Consider the following 16,317-nt stretch of genomic DNA (forward strand, 5'->3'; position numbering starts at 1 on the left):
CTTCTTTTTAAAAACTGAATAGTGTTTCATTCCATGTATTTATTATGTTTCATTTATCTCTTCATCTGTCAATGGACATTTAGGGTTATTTTCACATCTTGGCTATTGTAATAGTGCTGTAATGAACATAGGAGTGCTAACATCTCTTTGAGATCCTGATTTTAATTATTTTGGAAAAATGCCCCGAAGTGGAATTGCCAGATCACATGATAGTTCTATTTTTAATTTTTGGAGGACTTGCCATGTTGTTTTCCATAAATACAGTACCATTTTGCATTCCTACAGCAGTGTGCAAGGGCTCCAGTTTTGCCACATCCTCACCACTTGCTGTCTTTGCTTTTTTGATTATAGCCAACCTGACAGGTTTTGTGGTTTTGATTTACGTTTCTCTGATTAGAAATGTTGAGCATTTCTCCTGTATCAGTTGGTCATTTGTATGAATTCTTTGGAGAAATGTTTATTCAAGACCTTAATTGCGTTATTAGTTTTTACTATAGAGTTGTAGGGGTTTCTGGCACATTTTGAAGCCGAATCCCTTATCAGATACATGGTTTGCAAGTATTTTTTCTCATTCCATATTTTATCTTTTCGCCCTCTTGATTATTTTCTTTGCTGTGCAGAAACATTTTAGCTTGACGTAGTCCCACTTACCTGTTTTTGCTTTTGTTACCTGTGCTTTGGCTGTCATATCTGTGAAATTATTCCTAAGATCAATGTCATCAAGCTTTTCTCCTATTTTCTTCTGGGAGTTTTACAGTTTCAGGTCATACGTGTAAGCGTTTAATCCATTTTGAGTTGTTTTTGTGCATGATATAGGACACCAGTTTTATTCTTTTGCATGTGGATATCCAGTTTTCCCAGAAGCATTTGTTGAAGAGACTATCCTGTCCCCATTGTGTATTGTTAGTGCACTTCTTGAAGATCAGTTGACTGTATACATGTAGGTTTATTTCTGGTCTCTTTGTTCTGTTCCATTGGTCTATATGTCTGTCTTAATGTCATTACCTTGCTGTTTTCACTACTGTAGCTTTGTAGTATAATTTGAAATCAGGAAGTGTAATGCCTGCCAGCTTTGTTCTTTTTCAAGGTTGATTTGGCTCATTGTGGTCTTCTGTGGTTTCATATGAATTTTAATATGTTTTTCTGTTTTTGTAAAAAATGCCATTAGGATTTTCATAGGCATAGTATTGAAACTGTAGATCGCGGATATGTCTTTACAGAAGTACAAAATAGATATAAATTGCCCTATTTATGGATGCTTCTTTTATACAACAGGAGTAGTAAAAATTATTCTGCATATTATTTGAATTTCACTTATTATCTATCCTGGAGAAACATTGCATATGCATAAGATGTGGTTAAGAATGCCTACTTGTGCATTATTGATAATAGCAAAAATCTGGAAGTGACCTAAATGCCCGTGAATAAAGGGAACTGGTCTGACAAACGGTGGTATTTTCATGCAATAAAATATTGTACAGCTCTTAAAAGGAATTAGCCACATTTATGTGTAACAACATGGTTACATCAAGACGACATTTTAAAATGAAGAAAATCAAGTTGCAGAACAGCGTATACAGTGTAGAATTACAATTATTAATGTAGAATAACTATATAAAAAGAATTTTAATAAAAATATATGAAATAGTCATAAGCTTTTAATTAACACAGTTTGTTAATGTGTGGTTATTGTTTAGGGTTCTCGATGCTCTTCTGATGCCAATATGCTTGGAGAGATGATGTTTGGCTCAGTAGCAATGAGCTACAAAGGATCCACCCTAAAAATTCATCAGATTCGGTGAGAACTTTTCTGATTTTTTTTTTAACGAGTCCATTTTTAGGTATTTGGTTTTTTTTAGAGAGAATTTTATATGATCTTCACTCAGATTGAGCTTGTCATACTCCATTTAAAATGTTCTCTGGTTTTAATGCTACCATTGGCAACTATGCTGTGAAACCTCTGTGACTGACTTACACATTTTTATTTATAGTAACTCCAAAAGGCCATTGTGTTTTAGTTTTGGTCTCTCTCTTTCTCTTTCTCTTCATAGTTCCCCTCCACAGCTCATGCTCAGCAAAGTGTTTACTGCTCGGACTGGCAGCAGTATTTGTGGAAGTCTCAATACGTAAGTGCTTATGGATACACGGGGAATTGTATTACTTTAGATGTACAAAGTATGAAAACTAACAAACTGCTTTTAGCACTGAGCACAAGTTCAGATTTTCTATCTTTCCTTAAGTTAAAAAGTTCATGGAGGCCAGATTTCACTCTCAATTGAGTTTAGTTGAGAAACAGGAGATGTGGTTTCTGTTTCTGTGAACTGCTAGAAGCAGTATCTGGAAGTAGAATGTTGAATGGATTTCTGTCTTAGGTCAACATGCTGATTTTCAGTTTTGCGGTACCACACTGAGTTTCCTGAGTTACCACAATCTGTAGGGTTGGTGCTCTTCAATTTTCAGATCCCCTATGAAATTAACCCTACAGACAGGACTGACCTAGGTCAGCCATATTGATATTACATATAATATATACACTATATAATGATAGCCACCAGGGTATTACAAGCTATTAATGCAAAGATTGGAATAGTGAAACTGAAACAAAGGCAGGCCTGGTGTCAGGATCATGGGCCATGTGCCAGAACCTAGCAAATTACTGGGGCTAAAGTTAGGCAGTAAAAGGCCCCAGAGAGAGATTTTGCAGGTGCCATATCAGAGCAAGACTCATTGGCTAGTCAGAGCCCCTGGGGATAACCCAAGGCCAAAGGCAGCAAGGAAACTACTCCAGATTACAGAAATTCTGTACGGCCCCATCAATTGTTAATGCCTTAAAAATACCTGTTTGGAAGAGTTTTATTAGCTAAGTTTCTAATACCTGTAACTCTTCGGAAGGAAAATAGGAGGTAGTCTTTTCTTTTTTTTTTTTTTTTGGAAATGGAGCCTTACTGTATCACCAGGCTGGAGTACAGTGGCGTGATCTCAGCTCACTGCAGCCTCTGCCTCTCGGGTTCAAGCAATTCTTCTGACTCAGCCTCCAGGGTAGGTGGGACTACAGGTGCAGGCCACCATGCCTGGCTAATTTTGTATTTTTAGTAGAGACAGAGTTTCACTAAGTTGGCCAGGCAGGTCTCGAACTCCTGACCTCAAATGATCCGCCTGCCTCAGCCTCCCAAAGTGCTGGGATTACTGGCGTGAGCCATCATGCCCGGCTGTGGGAGATATACTTTAAAATATTATGGATGCTTTAAAATATCTTGAAGCCAAAAATACTGATTTTTAAAAGTAGAAATTAGAGACCTACTGAAGCAGAAATTAAAGATTCCGTGTTGGAATCACTGATGTTAGCCATAATCACCTGAGTTTTTTCACCTTTTCTAAGTTCTGATGATTCCTAAAATCTCTAGAAAGTATATTTTGCACTAAAAGCATAAAGTACTTTTATTTTTGTTATCCTGAAAGAGTCACTAAAAAAAGTCATATAGGTTATTTGTATTATATTAGACTAAAGATAGTTTTTGAATATTTGCCTAATGATTTATTCTCCTCTTCTTCCTCCTAGCTTCCACCTCTCCCTAACAGATAATTAGAAAATATTTTTAGGTCTAAAATATGAGGGGAAACCTTGTTTATAATCTAAATCAGGTTCAGTAACTTCTTCTTTAAAGATCCAGATAGTAAATATTTTTGGCTTTGTGAGCCAGACAATGGGTTATAGTTTCTCAGCTCTGCTGTTGCAGCATCAAAGCATTCGTACACAGTTTATAAATGAATGGGCATGGCTGTGTTCCAATAAAACTTTATTTACAAAAAGAGGCAGCAGACTAGATCTGGCACTTAGGCTATAGTTTACCAACCTCTGATTTAAATGATTATATTAGTTAATTTGTAATGCTAATAGGAAGAAACCGTTTTTGCGCTTTAAATTTCATCAGGATGTCCAAAGAATTGCCCTTAAACCATAAAATGAATTTGGAATTAATTTTTTTCTCACCCTCCATAGGCTACAAGATAGTCTTGAATTCATCAGTCAGGACAACAATACATTAAAGGCTGATAATAACACAGTTATTAATGGACTGCTTGGAAATATAGGTAAATGGTTCCTTTGATTTTATAAATTTAAAAAATATTAACAGTGTAACAAGTGTTTTTTGAAGTTATTCCTTAATAATGCAGATCTGTCATGATAACAAATAATTTCAAATACTGTAAGTGGAAGAGCCTTTTAAATTTCCAGTATGTATAACATTTATTTGGAAAACATATTTTTCATATATTTGAACACAGTATTTATTTTATCTGATAAAGAGACTGCTTTAGATATATCTAATTTGTCTTCATTGTTTTCATTGTTAAATTTGAAGCATCTTTGAAAGGTGTCAGTGATAAGAAAAGCCCTTAGTAGTTCTTTTGGCTATTTCAGCTGAGGAAGACTATTACACCTTCTTCCTTCTGTCTTCCCTAACCATAAAAGTCATTTTAAAATGATGCTTGTTTTTGTGACCTGTAATTCAGATGAGCAGATGTTCAAATTTGGTGTTTCTTAAAAGATTTATTAGAATAACAATTCATTTAGTGCTTTGGTTAGCTGATTGTTGTTATTTAAGTACTACATTTTAAAGTGACAGACTTTCTAAAATTTCTGGTCATTTTTTCTAGACAGCTCAAGTGAACTACTGCTGTATTGCGATATTTCTGGTGCATAAAAAGCTATATAGTAGCCAAGGGAATGGGATAGCAATAGAATAGTATTAATATTTCTCTCATTTTCTGTTTAGTAAGAACTTTTATTCATAATTAATTTAAATAAATATTTGTTATATATTAGTAGAAAACAATTTTTTCTTCCAACTTGAACTGTATGACATCCTATTATTTATTTTTTATGATTTGTATTTATTCAAATGAGCAATCGCTTATAAAACACCTATTACTGTGCGCTAGTCATAGTGTTAGGCATATACTTTATAATGTGTGTGTGTGTGTTACAGAAAAATAGAAGTTCTGCTTTTCTTAACTCGCTTGATTACTTCATTTTTTTAAATAAAGGAAAAATGTGACAAAGAACGAAATCTTTTTTCTTTATAGTTTGATACTTTTCAAAGCTCAAGGGACTTGTTGAAAGTTGAAAGTAATTATGGGTTTTTGTTTGTTTTTGATTTTTGAGATGGAGTCTCACTCTGTCACCCAGGCTGGAGTGCAGTGGTGTGATCTTAGCTCACTGCAACCTGTGCCTCCCGGGTTCAAGCGATCCTCCTGCCTCAGCCTCCTAAGTAACTGGGACTGCAGGCACGTGCCATCACATCCGGCTAATTTTTGTATTTTTGGTAGAGACAGGGTTTTGCTGTGTTGGCCAGGATGTTCTCGAACTCCTGACTGCAAGTGATCCACCCGCCTCAGCCTCCCAAAGACCTGGGATTACAGGTGTGAGCCACCGTGCCCCAGCCAAAAGGAATTCATTTTAATAACACAAATCCATTATTACTTATAAAGGTAAATTATACTATAGAGGTTAGATATACCTGTCCTCTCTTTTAATGTAGAGTAGAAAATCCATTTTACATACTACTGACTTTAAATAATGAGCAACATTTGCACTCTTTTGATTGTCAAGGATTTTTTTGCATGTCTACCATTTCTTTCTTTCTTTCAATTTCCAATCAGTCAATCAATCAATAAGTATGTGGTGAGCACCTGTAATATGCCAAACACTCTGTTAGGCCCTGAAGATACAGTGGTGAACCAGACACAGTTCCTGCCTCAATGGATTTATAGTTAGTGGAAGTCAGAAAAGTAATACAACAATTACAGTGTACTATAGTAAATTCTTAGACAGGGTTAAGAGCAGGGTGTGATTAAAATAAGGAGAAGCACTCAGTTCAGTCCTGGAGAGTCAAGGAAGGCTTCCTTGAGGACATGAGGCCTAAGGTTGAAGGATTAGCCAGATGGCTAGGGAAATAAATGTTCTGTGAAGAAGCAATAGTATGTACACAGACCTAGTGGCAAAAGATCATAGAGTATGGAAAGAATGTGAATAAATCAGTATGTATGGAGCACAGAGTAGGGGTAAAGTAAATGAAAAAGAAAGAATGGAGCAAAAGCTAGATCACAAAACGCACTGTAGGCCACACTGAGGAATTTAGAGTTAATGCTTGGTTTAGTATAGTTGGGCACCAGTGCAGGTATGTTGGTTCGGGTCCTTTACCTGTTTTTTTTAACGGGTGCCAAAGACAGAGTTAAACATGCAACAGTTGTGTTAGGGGAAATGACTACGTAAAGGAAAATGAGGAAAATGCTGGGAACGGCTGAGCGACCCATCGAATTGTGATGTAAGTCTGACCGTGAATGAAGGAGAGAGGGCTAGAGTGTTGACTGGAAGTGTCTCAAGCCAGCTATACAGTTCAAGGGACGTTTGGCAAGGCCCTGGGAATTATTTGAGTCAAAGTTGGTTGTCAGAAGTGTCCCATGTCTCCCCAAATTGGGCCTGCCTTAGTATACCTACTGTGTTCAACCATTGGCTGGGAGCAGCCTATCAGCTATGTGTCCTTGCACAAATGTGCCAGTGGATTTCAGCAGGGGTTCTTAATCAACATAGTCTTTATAGTTGGAGATCTTTGAGATACATTCTCGAGGCCACCAGGGAGGAATTTTCGGAATATAACAACACAATCAAATTACGTTTGTATCTGTAGAAGAGTATTCTAACTGCAGTAGGAATGGATTCAGGTAAGCAAGTGGTCTTGAGAAAAGGCCCATAGTAGAAGGCTACTCATGGTACTCCAAATGACAGATAATGGTACCTACAGTAAATTAGTGTCAGTGGGGATAGTTGTTGAGAAATTCACTAAGGGACATAGAGTGGACCAGATTAGCTAATTAGAAGAGGTGAGGCAAAAGGAAGAATCAAGTTTGGCACTTTGCTGGCTGTTTAATTGCATGGATATTGGTGCTCTTCACTAAGGGGAATAGAAGAAATCAGAATTGATGATTTTAGGTTTAGACATGTTCAATTGGAAGTACTGGAATATCCAAGTGAAGAAATCCATTGTTGTTAGCTACTTAGATAGGTATATTGTAGGGTATTCTCTTTAATGTAAAAATGGATGAGTGTTTAATAATTTAAAAATAATAGAAGTTGACCAGTTAGCTGTATCTTCTGGGGATTTGAGAATCATCAGGACATAAATTATAACTGAAAGCACGGGAATGGAGGATGACCTAGGAAATGTAAAGAATGAGAAGGAAAGAGTGTTGAAGATGGAACCCTGGGGAATGCTGGCTTTAAGAAGGGGTACGAGGCCGGTCACGGTGGCTCACGCCTGTAATCCCAGCACTTTGGGAGGCTGAGGTGGGCGGATCACGAGGATGGGAGATCGACACCATCCTGGCTAACACAGTGAAATCCCGTCTCTACTAAAAATATAAAAAAATTAGCCGGACGTGGTGGCTCCTGTAGTCCCAGCTACTCGGGAGGCTGAGGCAGGAGAATAGCGTGAACCTGGGAGGCGGAGCTTGCAGTGAGCCGAGATCACACCACTGCACTCCAGCCAGAGCGAGACTCCGTCTCAAAAAAAAAAAAAAAGGGTAGGAGAAGAGAAGCACACAAACAGACTGAGACTGAGGGGGAAAAATACAGAGAGTGTGTTACATGGGAAAAAAGTTTACAGTGTAATATAATCAGCATCAGTTACTGCTTATAAGGTAATATAAGAGAATATGTACTAAATTAAGCAACAGGAAGGCTTTTGGTGGCCTAGATGAGCAGTTTCAGTGGGGAGAATAGACATCAGAATTGGGATGACTCAGAGTTTGGACTTTTGTCCAAGATGCAAGCAGTGATTCTCAAACTTTTTGGTTTTAGGAGCCCTTTACACACTTAGAAATTATCGAGGACTGCAGAGAACTTTTGTTTATGTGGATTACAACTATTGATAAATTATTAGAAATTACAACAAAAAATTGAAGAATATTTAGTAAATCCTTGAAAAAGTACACTAATACCCCCTTTCATGTTATTACAGGCCTCCAAAAAATTAGTAAGAAGAGTGGCATTGTTTTACATTTTTATAAATCTCCTTAATTTCTGGATGAGGATACAGCTAAATTCTCATATCTGCATCTGTATTCAGTCTTTTGTGATACGTTATTTTCATTGAAGTGTATCAAGAAAATCTGTCTCACACAGATGTGTAGTTGGAAAATGGAGGACTTCACAGACCCCCTGAAAGTTTCGGGGACCCCACGGGTCCTTGGATGACATTTTGAGAACTGCTGAATTGCTGTAGGATTAGATATATGGAGGGTGGTGGAAGAGACTTGACTATGTTTAAGTGTTGACAGAAAAAGGAAATTATAAGGAGCATGAAATTAAAGACTAGAAGTAATAATTGATAGAAGGGGGTTTTTGAAGAAGAATGGGGGATTGGGGTCCTAGCTGACTTAAAGTTAACTTTGGAAGGGAGGGAGGAACTTAGGATTTTTTAATAAGTCCCTAGCACATTGTAAGACTTGAATAACATGACTATTTGGGCAGGAAGGAGGCAAGGATGGGTGAGAGAGTAAGTTTTGAAGCAGGATGATAGGAAAAAAAGGGTTCCAATCTGGTTAATTCTACTGTGTGTATGTGCATATATGAATGTGCATACTCTAGGAAGCAAAAGTTTTATGCTGAGAAGAAGAGGTAGGGAAGGAGTTTAAAGAAGTAAATAATTTTTGAAGTAACTAGGGAAAGAAAGCTAGGACGAATTAAAGAGCTGACCATTGAGACATGGAAGGATTGCTGTACATGTGCTATAATTATAGAAGTTCTTGCTACAGAAAAGTAATATCTGTTAGCAATTTGAAAACTACAGTTGGCTGGACACAGTGGCTCATGCCTGTAATTTCCACACTTTAGGAGGCCAAAGCAGGAGGATCACTTGAGCCCAGGAATTGGAGATCAGCTTGGGCAATGTAGCAAGACTTTGTCTCTACTAAAAAGTTTTCAAAATTAGCTGGGCCTGGTGGCATGCACCTGGCTCATGGAGAGGGTTGAGGAGGGAATATCACTGTAGCTCAGGAGTTAGAACTTGCAGTGAGCTACGATTATGCCATTGCATTCCAGCCTACATGACAGAGCAAAACCCTGTTTCAAAAAAGGAAAGAAGAAAAATGCAATTGTCACTTTTAAAACAGAAAGCCCCTATTCCATCCTAGATAAATGCCCTTCATGGCTGTTTAGACTATTTTGATGAAGCATAGCTAACAGGTAACCCAGCTGCTTGCTTTCAGGCCATAATGCCCTTCTTGGGTCTTCAGACTGCAATTAACCTTTTCTTGATGAAGCATGTGGCAGCGACTTCTCTTGAACAGCTGGGAGTCCGGTCCCTGATGAGTGTCATTTGTGTTCCTCCTTCCACAGTGACTGACTCCTGGTTTAGTAACCTTGGTTTCTTCCATTACTTTGTAACTTATCACTGGGTTAGAAAAACCAATTTTTAATGTCAGTAAGATCTCTTTGCTGGTTTTGCACCCTATTGTATGCTGTGTGCCAAGTGCTTAGGTGGTTTTCTCCTCACTTCAGTTGTAGGCACATACTGTAATCTTAAAACAACTTTAAAAAAATAAATTTGTTTGGCAAATACAGTTTAGATAGATAACATTATCATACTTTTCAAATCTTTAAAATACTGTTTTACATTAGAAAGGATTGAACATTTAAAATAATTTTACTTTATATAGCAGAAGCTTGTTTTATTACATATACATTTATTAGTAAAATACATGAAGTTGTTGTTTGATATAAATCATGACTAAAGAAACATCATCCTGTTTCAAAAATGGGAAGACAGCTTGAATTCTTATTTAGTTTAAAAGTTTCCATCCATATTTGTTGGTCTGCTCTTGTGCTGCCTTAGCTCACCTTTTTTCCCTGACGCATTGTGGCTTCTCTAACAGTCCTCTTTCATGTGTATTTTACGTTTTTGCCATGTAGGTCTTTCACAGTTCTGCAGCCCCAGGCGGGCATTCTCTGAGCAGGGTCCGCTCCGCCTGATCAGGAGCGCCTCTTTCTTTGCAGGTTTGCGATGTGCTGTGTGGGTAGACTAGTTGGTGTGCCCCAACGGCTAGACTCTGTAGTTAGGCTGTGGAAACAAGACAGTAGATGAATGCAATTGGTGAGGTTGTGGTTAAGAAAACATTGCTTTAGGAAGTATAAGAACTTAATTCCATTCTACTGAACATGTTCTTAAAGTTTCCAGACACTGAGTTATCAGTAGAATTGACATTTTTATGAAATTTTGGTTTGCCATTTCTCTTGTGGCATAATGATTTTAACTTTAGAATCTGAAACCAAAACTTAGTATGGACTTTATTTCTTATGATACCACTTGGAATTTTTAATGTGACACTGTCTTGTTTCCATGGCTGAGTAGCTTTTGTACCATAGTTCACCAATTGCAGAAAATTATCCTATCTTGTTATTATTGTAAAATTTCTGATCTACACTATTCCATAAGAACAATTTTTCTTAGAGCTAAGATTTAGATGAACAAGCACCACTGTAATGCTCTGTAAAAGGCATACATGACTGTATTTGCTTACATAATCAAGTTGATGATTGTAGAGTGTGTTCATGTGTATATATCCAGGATTCTAATCATATACCTTGTTTCACATGTTTTAGCAGATTACCTAACATCATAACCTTTTAGTGAAAATTATTAGAATGTGAACATATTTACTCTTCATTGTGCTCAGATTGGTATCAATTTAGCCCTTCTTGTTTTGAATAATATTTTCTTTCCCTATAAATATTAGATATAGCAAATACATATTTATAGAAAACTTGGAAAACATTTTAAAAGGCAAAAATATGTATTAGCTGTTTTATCAGCCAGAAATACCTGCTTTTTTGTTTTTTAAACACAATTGGGATCATACTATTCAAACAAATTTCTCAATTTATTATGGAGAATTTTGAAACATACATTGTTATAGGCAGAAACAGTACAGTGAACTATGATATACCCACCACTTGGTCCCAGCAAGTGCTCATACTGTTCACTAGCTTGCTTTTTTTCATTTAATAGTATATTATAAATATCTGTCATTGAATATGCTTCTAAAATATGACTTTTAGTCACTCCTTGCTTCTTTAGGTATTATGTTTTAGATTCTCATACTGTGTATCAAATCTTCACAGAGCTCTCAAAGCTTGTTCAACTGAGTAATAGCTCTTGGTGTTGGGTTGGTGTCATGCTATCAAAAAAAATAAGGGAATGCAATGAGATGAGCATGATTTTGTTTGCTATTTAAAAGGAGCTGTTCATCCACCTGAATAGCAATATATTTTATAACTGACAGTTTCATCTTTATTTATAGTTCACAGCAACCCAATGGACATGCCTGGAAGAGAGCTCAATGAGGACAGAGACAGTGGCATAGCACGGTCTGGTAATGTCAGGTTCTTGTATTCAGTTTTTTATGAGATTGCTGTTGGCATTGATTTTCTTTTTTGTCCCTTCCTTTATTATCAAATTTGTTCATATTGATGTTAGCCTTACAAGAGAACTGTGGAAAGATCAGAGCGAAGTCTTGTAAATTTAACATTTTTCATGTTTACTTTTAAGTGTGCTGAGTAGAATAAAGCCAGGATGAACTAAAGCAAGAGTAAAGTACACTGGTTGAAGCTTAGTGAGTATAAGAAGAAAAGCATTGGTCAGAAAACTGCTTAGAAACTGTAGCAAAAAAACCACATTTGCTTATATTTGCTTGCTGCTAACTAAAGTTTAAATTGTCATATTGTCTCTTGCCCAGAAAAGCACAGGCATTTTGAATCAGTGTTATACTTTTTTTTTTTTTCAAATATGGACTCTTCCAAAATTTGTAGGTCTAGCAAACATTTATTGAAACATGGTGGACATTAAAAAAATTAAAGCCCAGAGTCTGCCTTTAAGGGACACAGAAGTATGGAGTCTACTAGGAGAAAAATTAGGAAAATCATCTGTCTAGTTCATTGTGTGATGCGTTTAGTGTTAGGCCTGTGCAAAAAGCTTCAGAGAAAGAGCACCACACTTAGCTTGGGCAAGGGGCAGGGATGCCAACAAAGCTTTACAGAATAATGATGATTGAGTTGTATTTTGAGAAATAAATAGCAGTTATCCAGGCAAAAGCTCAGAAAAAAGACATTTTGGCTAAAAAGAAAAGTGTGTGTTGGGGCATAAGTAAAAGGAGAAGTAATTTTAGGCTTGAATTACTGTTAGATATAAGAAACTTAATTCAGTGTGATAGCATGTGTTGTTACATTATATGGCTCTACTGTCGAAATTGTTCTATGATTCAGTTTTGAGTATAAATGAAATATCTAAACTTGCCATATATTGGAATCCTAGGTGTGTGTTAGAATAACAAGGAGAAGTTTTAAAAAAAATTCAAGTGCCTGAACTCTACTTTCAAAGACTCTCATGTAACCTAGAGAAGGCATCTCTAGGCATCTGTATTTGAGAAACAAAACAAATGCAAAACCTAACACTTGATTCTAATGGATAGCTAGGGTTGCCAACCACTACTCTAGTAATAATGGCTTGTGTTTTTCAAGTAATGTCATCTTTCTTTTCTAATTGAGTTTCTTATTTTTGTTTTAAAGAATCTAGAGTATATTTCTTTTAATACCCTTTGCTTCTATGTAATCTAGAGATTTAGTCTTCCCTGGCAGGAATTTAATTCTCATTGTTGAAGATTTGAGAGATGATAAATTAATTTATTTATACTTATATTCTTTATAAATTGAAGTGTCTGGCTAGACTGGTCTGTTAGGTTGCTTCAAGTTATTGGATTAATATATGCCATTTAAGTTAATGTATATTTTCTTCTTTTTCTAATAAGAGTTATTTTTAATATTAGAACGCAGTGAAATGTATTTTTTCCAAACTTAGGACAGCATTTTATTTTTCACTGAAGTCACACCCAGATTTAGTTGTACATACCCAGTCTTGGACTACAAGGTTTTATAATACTAACTGATAAAATATGGTCTGCATTTAGAATCTGCATTCTAAAGTAGTTTAGAGTGAGTTCATTGATGGTCTACATGTTTGCATGGCACATACAGCTTTATCCTCTGTCATTGAATTTGTCAGAATTCAAATGAATGGATCTTCATAATGAAAGTATCTCAGTTTGTAGTGCCGGTGTCCAAAATAATTTATCATCTGACCTGTACCTTTTTAATAGTGATGATAATAGTCCCCTGTTTTGAATATACATTTTCAGTATGTCCTTATGATCATAAAAGATAGAAGTCTGGAATATTGCCAAACTAAAGCAAGCCCTTAATGGCAAGTCTTATCCTCTCTAAATCCAGTGGGGGAAAAGCCTAATGAAAATCCTCTAGCCTAATGAAAAATCAACAGTTGTAGCTCTTAACACCTCAGGCAGTAAACATATCTTACAGATTTCAGAGAAGTGTTTTGGGAAGGGATAATCCCCAAGATCAGGGGATTGCAGCCGTTACAGAGTGGAGTCTGCTGGAATGTGTTTGTCACCTTAGATGCTCCAGAGAGCATTCCTTTTTTGGAGCTTAGTAGGTATAGTCATGATTCTTAATTAAAAGTGGTAGCTTTGACTACAAGTGCACACGTGATCCGTGAGTACTTGTAAATGACCTCTTTAAATGCCGTTCAAACACTTATTTTCAATAGCTTGTTCTTAAAATCCAGCTGCTGCATTAAGTTTGAACAGCATCAGATTTCCTTTAATTTCAGAACTAAAAGGATTCAGCTAAGTTAGGAGACAGTCATCCAGTGGCCAAAGGGATAATGCCTTGTTGTAAAGTATAATTTTCTTCTGGAGTCCCTAGAGGGGAATGCCAAAAGGGGATTGTCTCAGAGTTTTTTGCTGATACATTGCTAATATATGATTTTTCTCACCTGAGACCTTGCTCCAAGAAGGATGTGTTCTTTTAATGGACATTTGAGAGGCTCATGAAGCAAAATCAAGTTTAACTTAACCTATTCGTAATTTTGTTAAAAAAAATTTGTCATTATGCTTAGTCATTATTGACTTATACTTGTTGTTCTTCTGACTTAACAGCATCTCTCAGCAGCTTGCTGATCACTCCATTTCCTTCCCCAAACTCCTCACTTACCCGAAGTTGTGCCAGCAGCTACCAGCGACGTTGGCGACGCAGCCAAACAACAAGTTTGGAAAATGGGGTATTTCCTAGATGGTAAGTTGGAACTTTAAACACAGAACAAGATTGAATAGTTCCTTAAACATAATTTTATATGGATTTTTAGAGCCTGGACTTGTATTCTGTATATTTTAAGTTTGAAACTGAAAACTTTTAAAATTTACTACATTTAAAAAATTGTGGTAAGTTATACATAACAAGTTACAATTTTAACCATTTTTAGGTGTACAGTTCAGTGACATTTGTTTAAGTTTCTTCATATTGTTGTGCAATCATCATCACCATCCAACTCCAGAACTTTTTCCTCTTCCCAGCTGAAACTCTGTATCCATTCAGCATAACTCCTCATTTCTCCCTTCCCTTCCTCTTGTAACCACCATTCTATTTTCTGTCTTTATGAATTCATACAAGGTATGAATGAAATCATGCACTGCTTGTCCTTTTGTGTCTGCCTTATTTCATTTAGCATAATGTCTTTAAGGTTTATCGATGTTGTAACATGTGTCAGATATTCATTCCTTTTTGTGACTGAGTAACATTCCATTGTACATACATACCACATTTTGTTTATCCATTTATCTATTGATGGACACTTGGGTTGCTTCCACTTCTTAACTATTGTGAATAATGCTGCTATGAACATGAGTGTGCAAATACCTGTTCAAGTCCCCGTTTTCAGTACTTTTGGTTATATACCCAGAAGTGGAATTGCTGGATCATATAGTAATTTTGTTTTTAAATTTGTGAGGAACTGTCATGCTGCACACTGTTTTCCGTGGTTACTGTACCATTTTACATTCCCACCAGCAATGCACATTGGTTCCAATTTTTCCATATATTCACCAGCACTTATTTTCTGTTTTTTTGATAATAGTCATCTTACTGGGTCTGAAGTGGTTCCTCATTGTGGATTTCATTTGTATTTAATAATTAGTGAAGTTGAACATCTTTTCTATTCTTTTCTTTTCTTTCCTTTTTGAGTCGCCCAGGCTGGAGTGCAGTGGCACAATCACGGCTCACTGCAGCCTCAACCTCCCTGGGCTCGGGTGATCCTTCCACCTCAGTCTCTCAAATAACTGGAACTACAGGCTTGCCACCACGCCTGGCTAATTTTTTTTTTTTTTGTAGAGATGGAGTTTCACCATGTTGCCCAGGTTAGTAGAACTTCTGGTCTCAAGTGATCCACTTGCCTCAGCCTCCCAAAGTGCTAGGATTACAGGCATGAGGCACCACATCCAACTTGAGCATCTTTTCATGTTCTTATTGACTGTTTGTATATCTTTTTTAGAGAAATGTGTATTTAAGTCCTTTGCCCATATTACAATTGTATTTTTTTTTTGCTTTGTTGGTGAGGTGTGGAAAATCTGTATAAATTTTAGATATTAATCCCTTATCAGATATATGATTTGTAAATTTTTTTTACATTCTGTGGGATGCCTTTTTACTACATTGATAGTGTCCTTTGATGCACAGAAGGTTAAATTTGTATATAGTCCAGTTTATTTTTTTTCCTTTGTTGACTGTGCTTTTTTGTGTTATATCTAAGAAACCATTGCCAAATCAGTGTCATGATGCATGACACCTTTACCCTTTGTTTTCTTCTAAGAGTTTTACGTTCAGGTCTTTGATTTATGTATTACATATTTTGATATTTCAGTTTTCACGTTTTGTTTTGGCAAGGTAATTCATTCTTGAAAGATTTTTTTAATCTACATTAAGTACAACTGTAGATACTAAAAGTTCTTGTTTTCTCCTCTTTTTTATTTCCTTTATTCCTTCATCTTTGACTTTACTCCTGAAATCAAAAACAGAGACTAGAAGGTCCTAGAACAGGGAAAAGATTGTACCAGACTCATCTATAAATCTTAAAATTTAGCCACTTTTTGGTTGATTATGAATTGGGATTATGTACTTCTTTAGTAACTCCTAATTGGACCAAAAAATGTTCCCAATCTGACTCTGTAGTAAAATTTCTTACAAAAACGTGAACCTGAAAGAATAGCCAGTAGATTTCTTAAAGAGATATACAATTGGTATGAAATTTTAGGTTTGTTTGATAAAACAGCAGAAGACTTAGCTTTCCTACATTTAATTAGCAAGAAGATTTAATTATGAATTTAATTATTTTATTTGTGTAAATTAAAAAA

General features: G+C 36.1%; 1 protein-coding gene across 3 annotated transcripts in view; it reads left to right on the forward strand.

The window, feature by feature from the left end:
* Positions 1-16,317, forward strand: part of FNIP1 (folliculin interacting protein 1) — a 160,653-nt gene that overhangs the window by 79,316 nt on the left and 65,020 nt on the right. For 2 of the 3 annotated variants that reach the window (XM_017864011.1, XM_017864009.1), the window contains exons 4-9: positions 1,698-1,798; positions 2,052-2,126; positions 4,001-4,092; positions 9,974-10,057; positions 11,362-11,433; positions 14,071-14,206. In XM_017864011.1, coding sequence (XP_017719500.1) covers positions 1,698-1,798; positions 2,052-2,126; positions 4,001-4,092; positions 9,974-10,057; positions 11,362-11,433; positions 14,071-14,206 — 560 coding nt within the window. The remainder of the gene's footprint in view (positions 1-1,697; positions 1,799-2,051; positions 2,127-4,000; positions 4,093-9,973; positions 10,058-11,361; positions 11,434-14,070; positions 14,207-16,317) is intronic. The other variant, XM_017864010.1, reaches the window with a different exon arrangement.

This window comes from Rhinopithecus bieti, unplaced genomic scaffold (genome assembly GCF_001698545.2).
Source record: "Rhinopithecus bieti isolate Rb0 unplaced genomic scaffold, ASM169854v2 scaffold_74448, whole genome shotgun sequence".
Taxonomy (NCBI): Eukaryota; Metazoa; Chordata; class Mammalia; order Primates; family Cercopithecidae; genus Rhinopithecus; species Rhinopithecus bieti.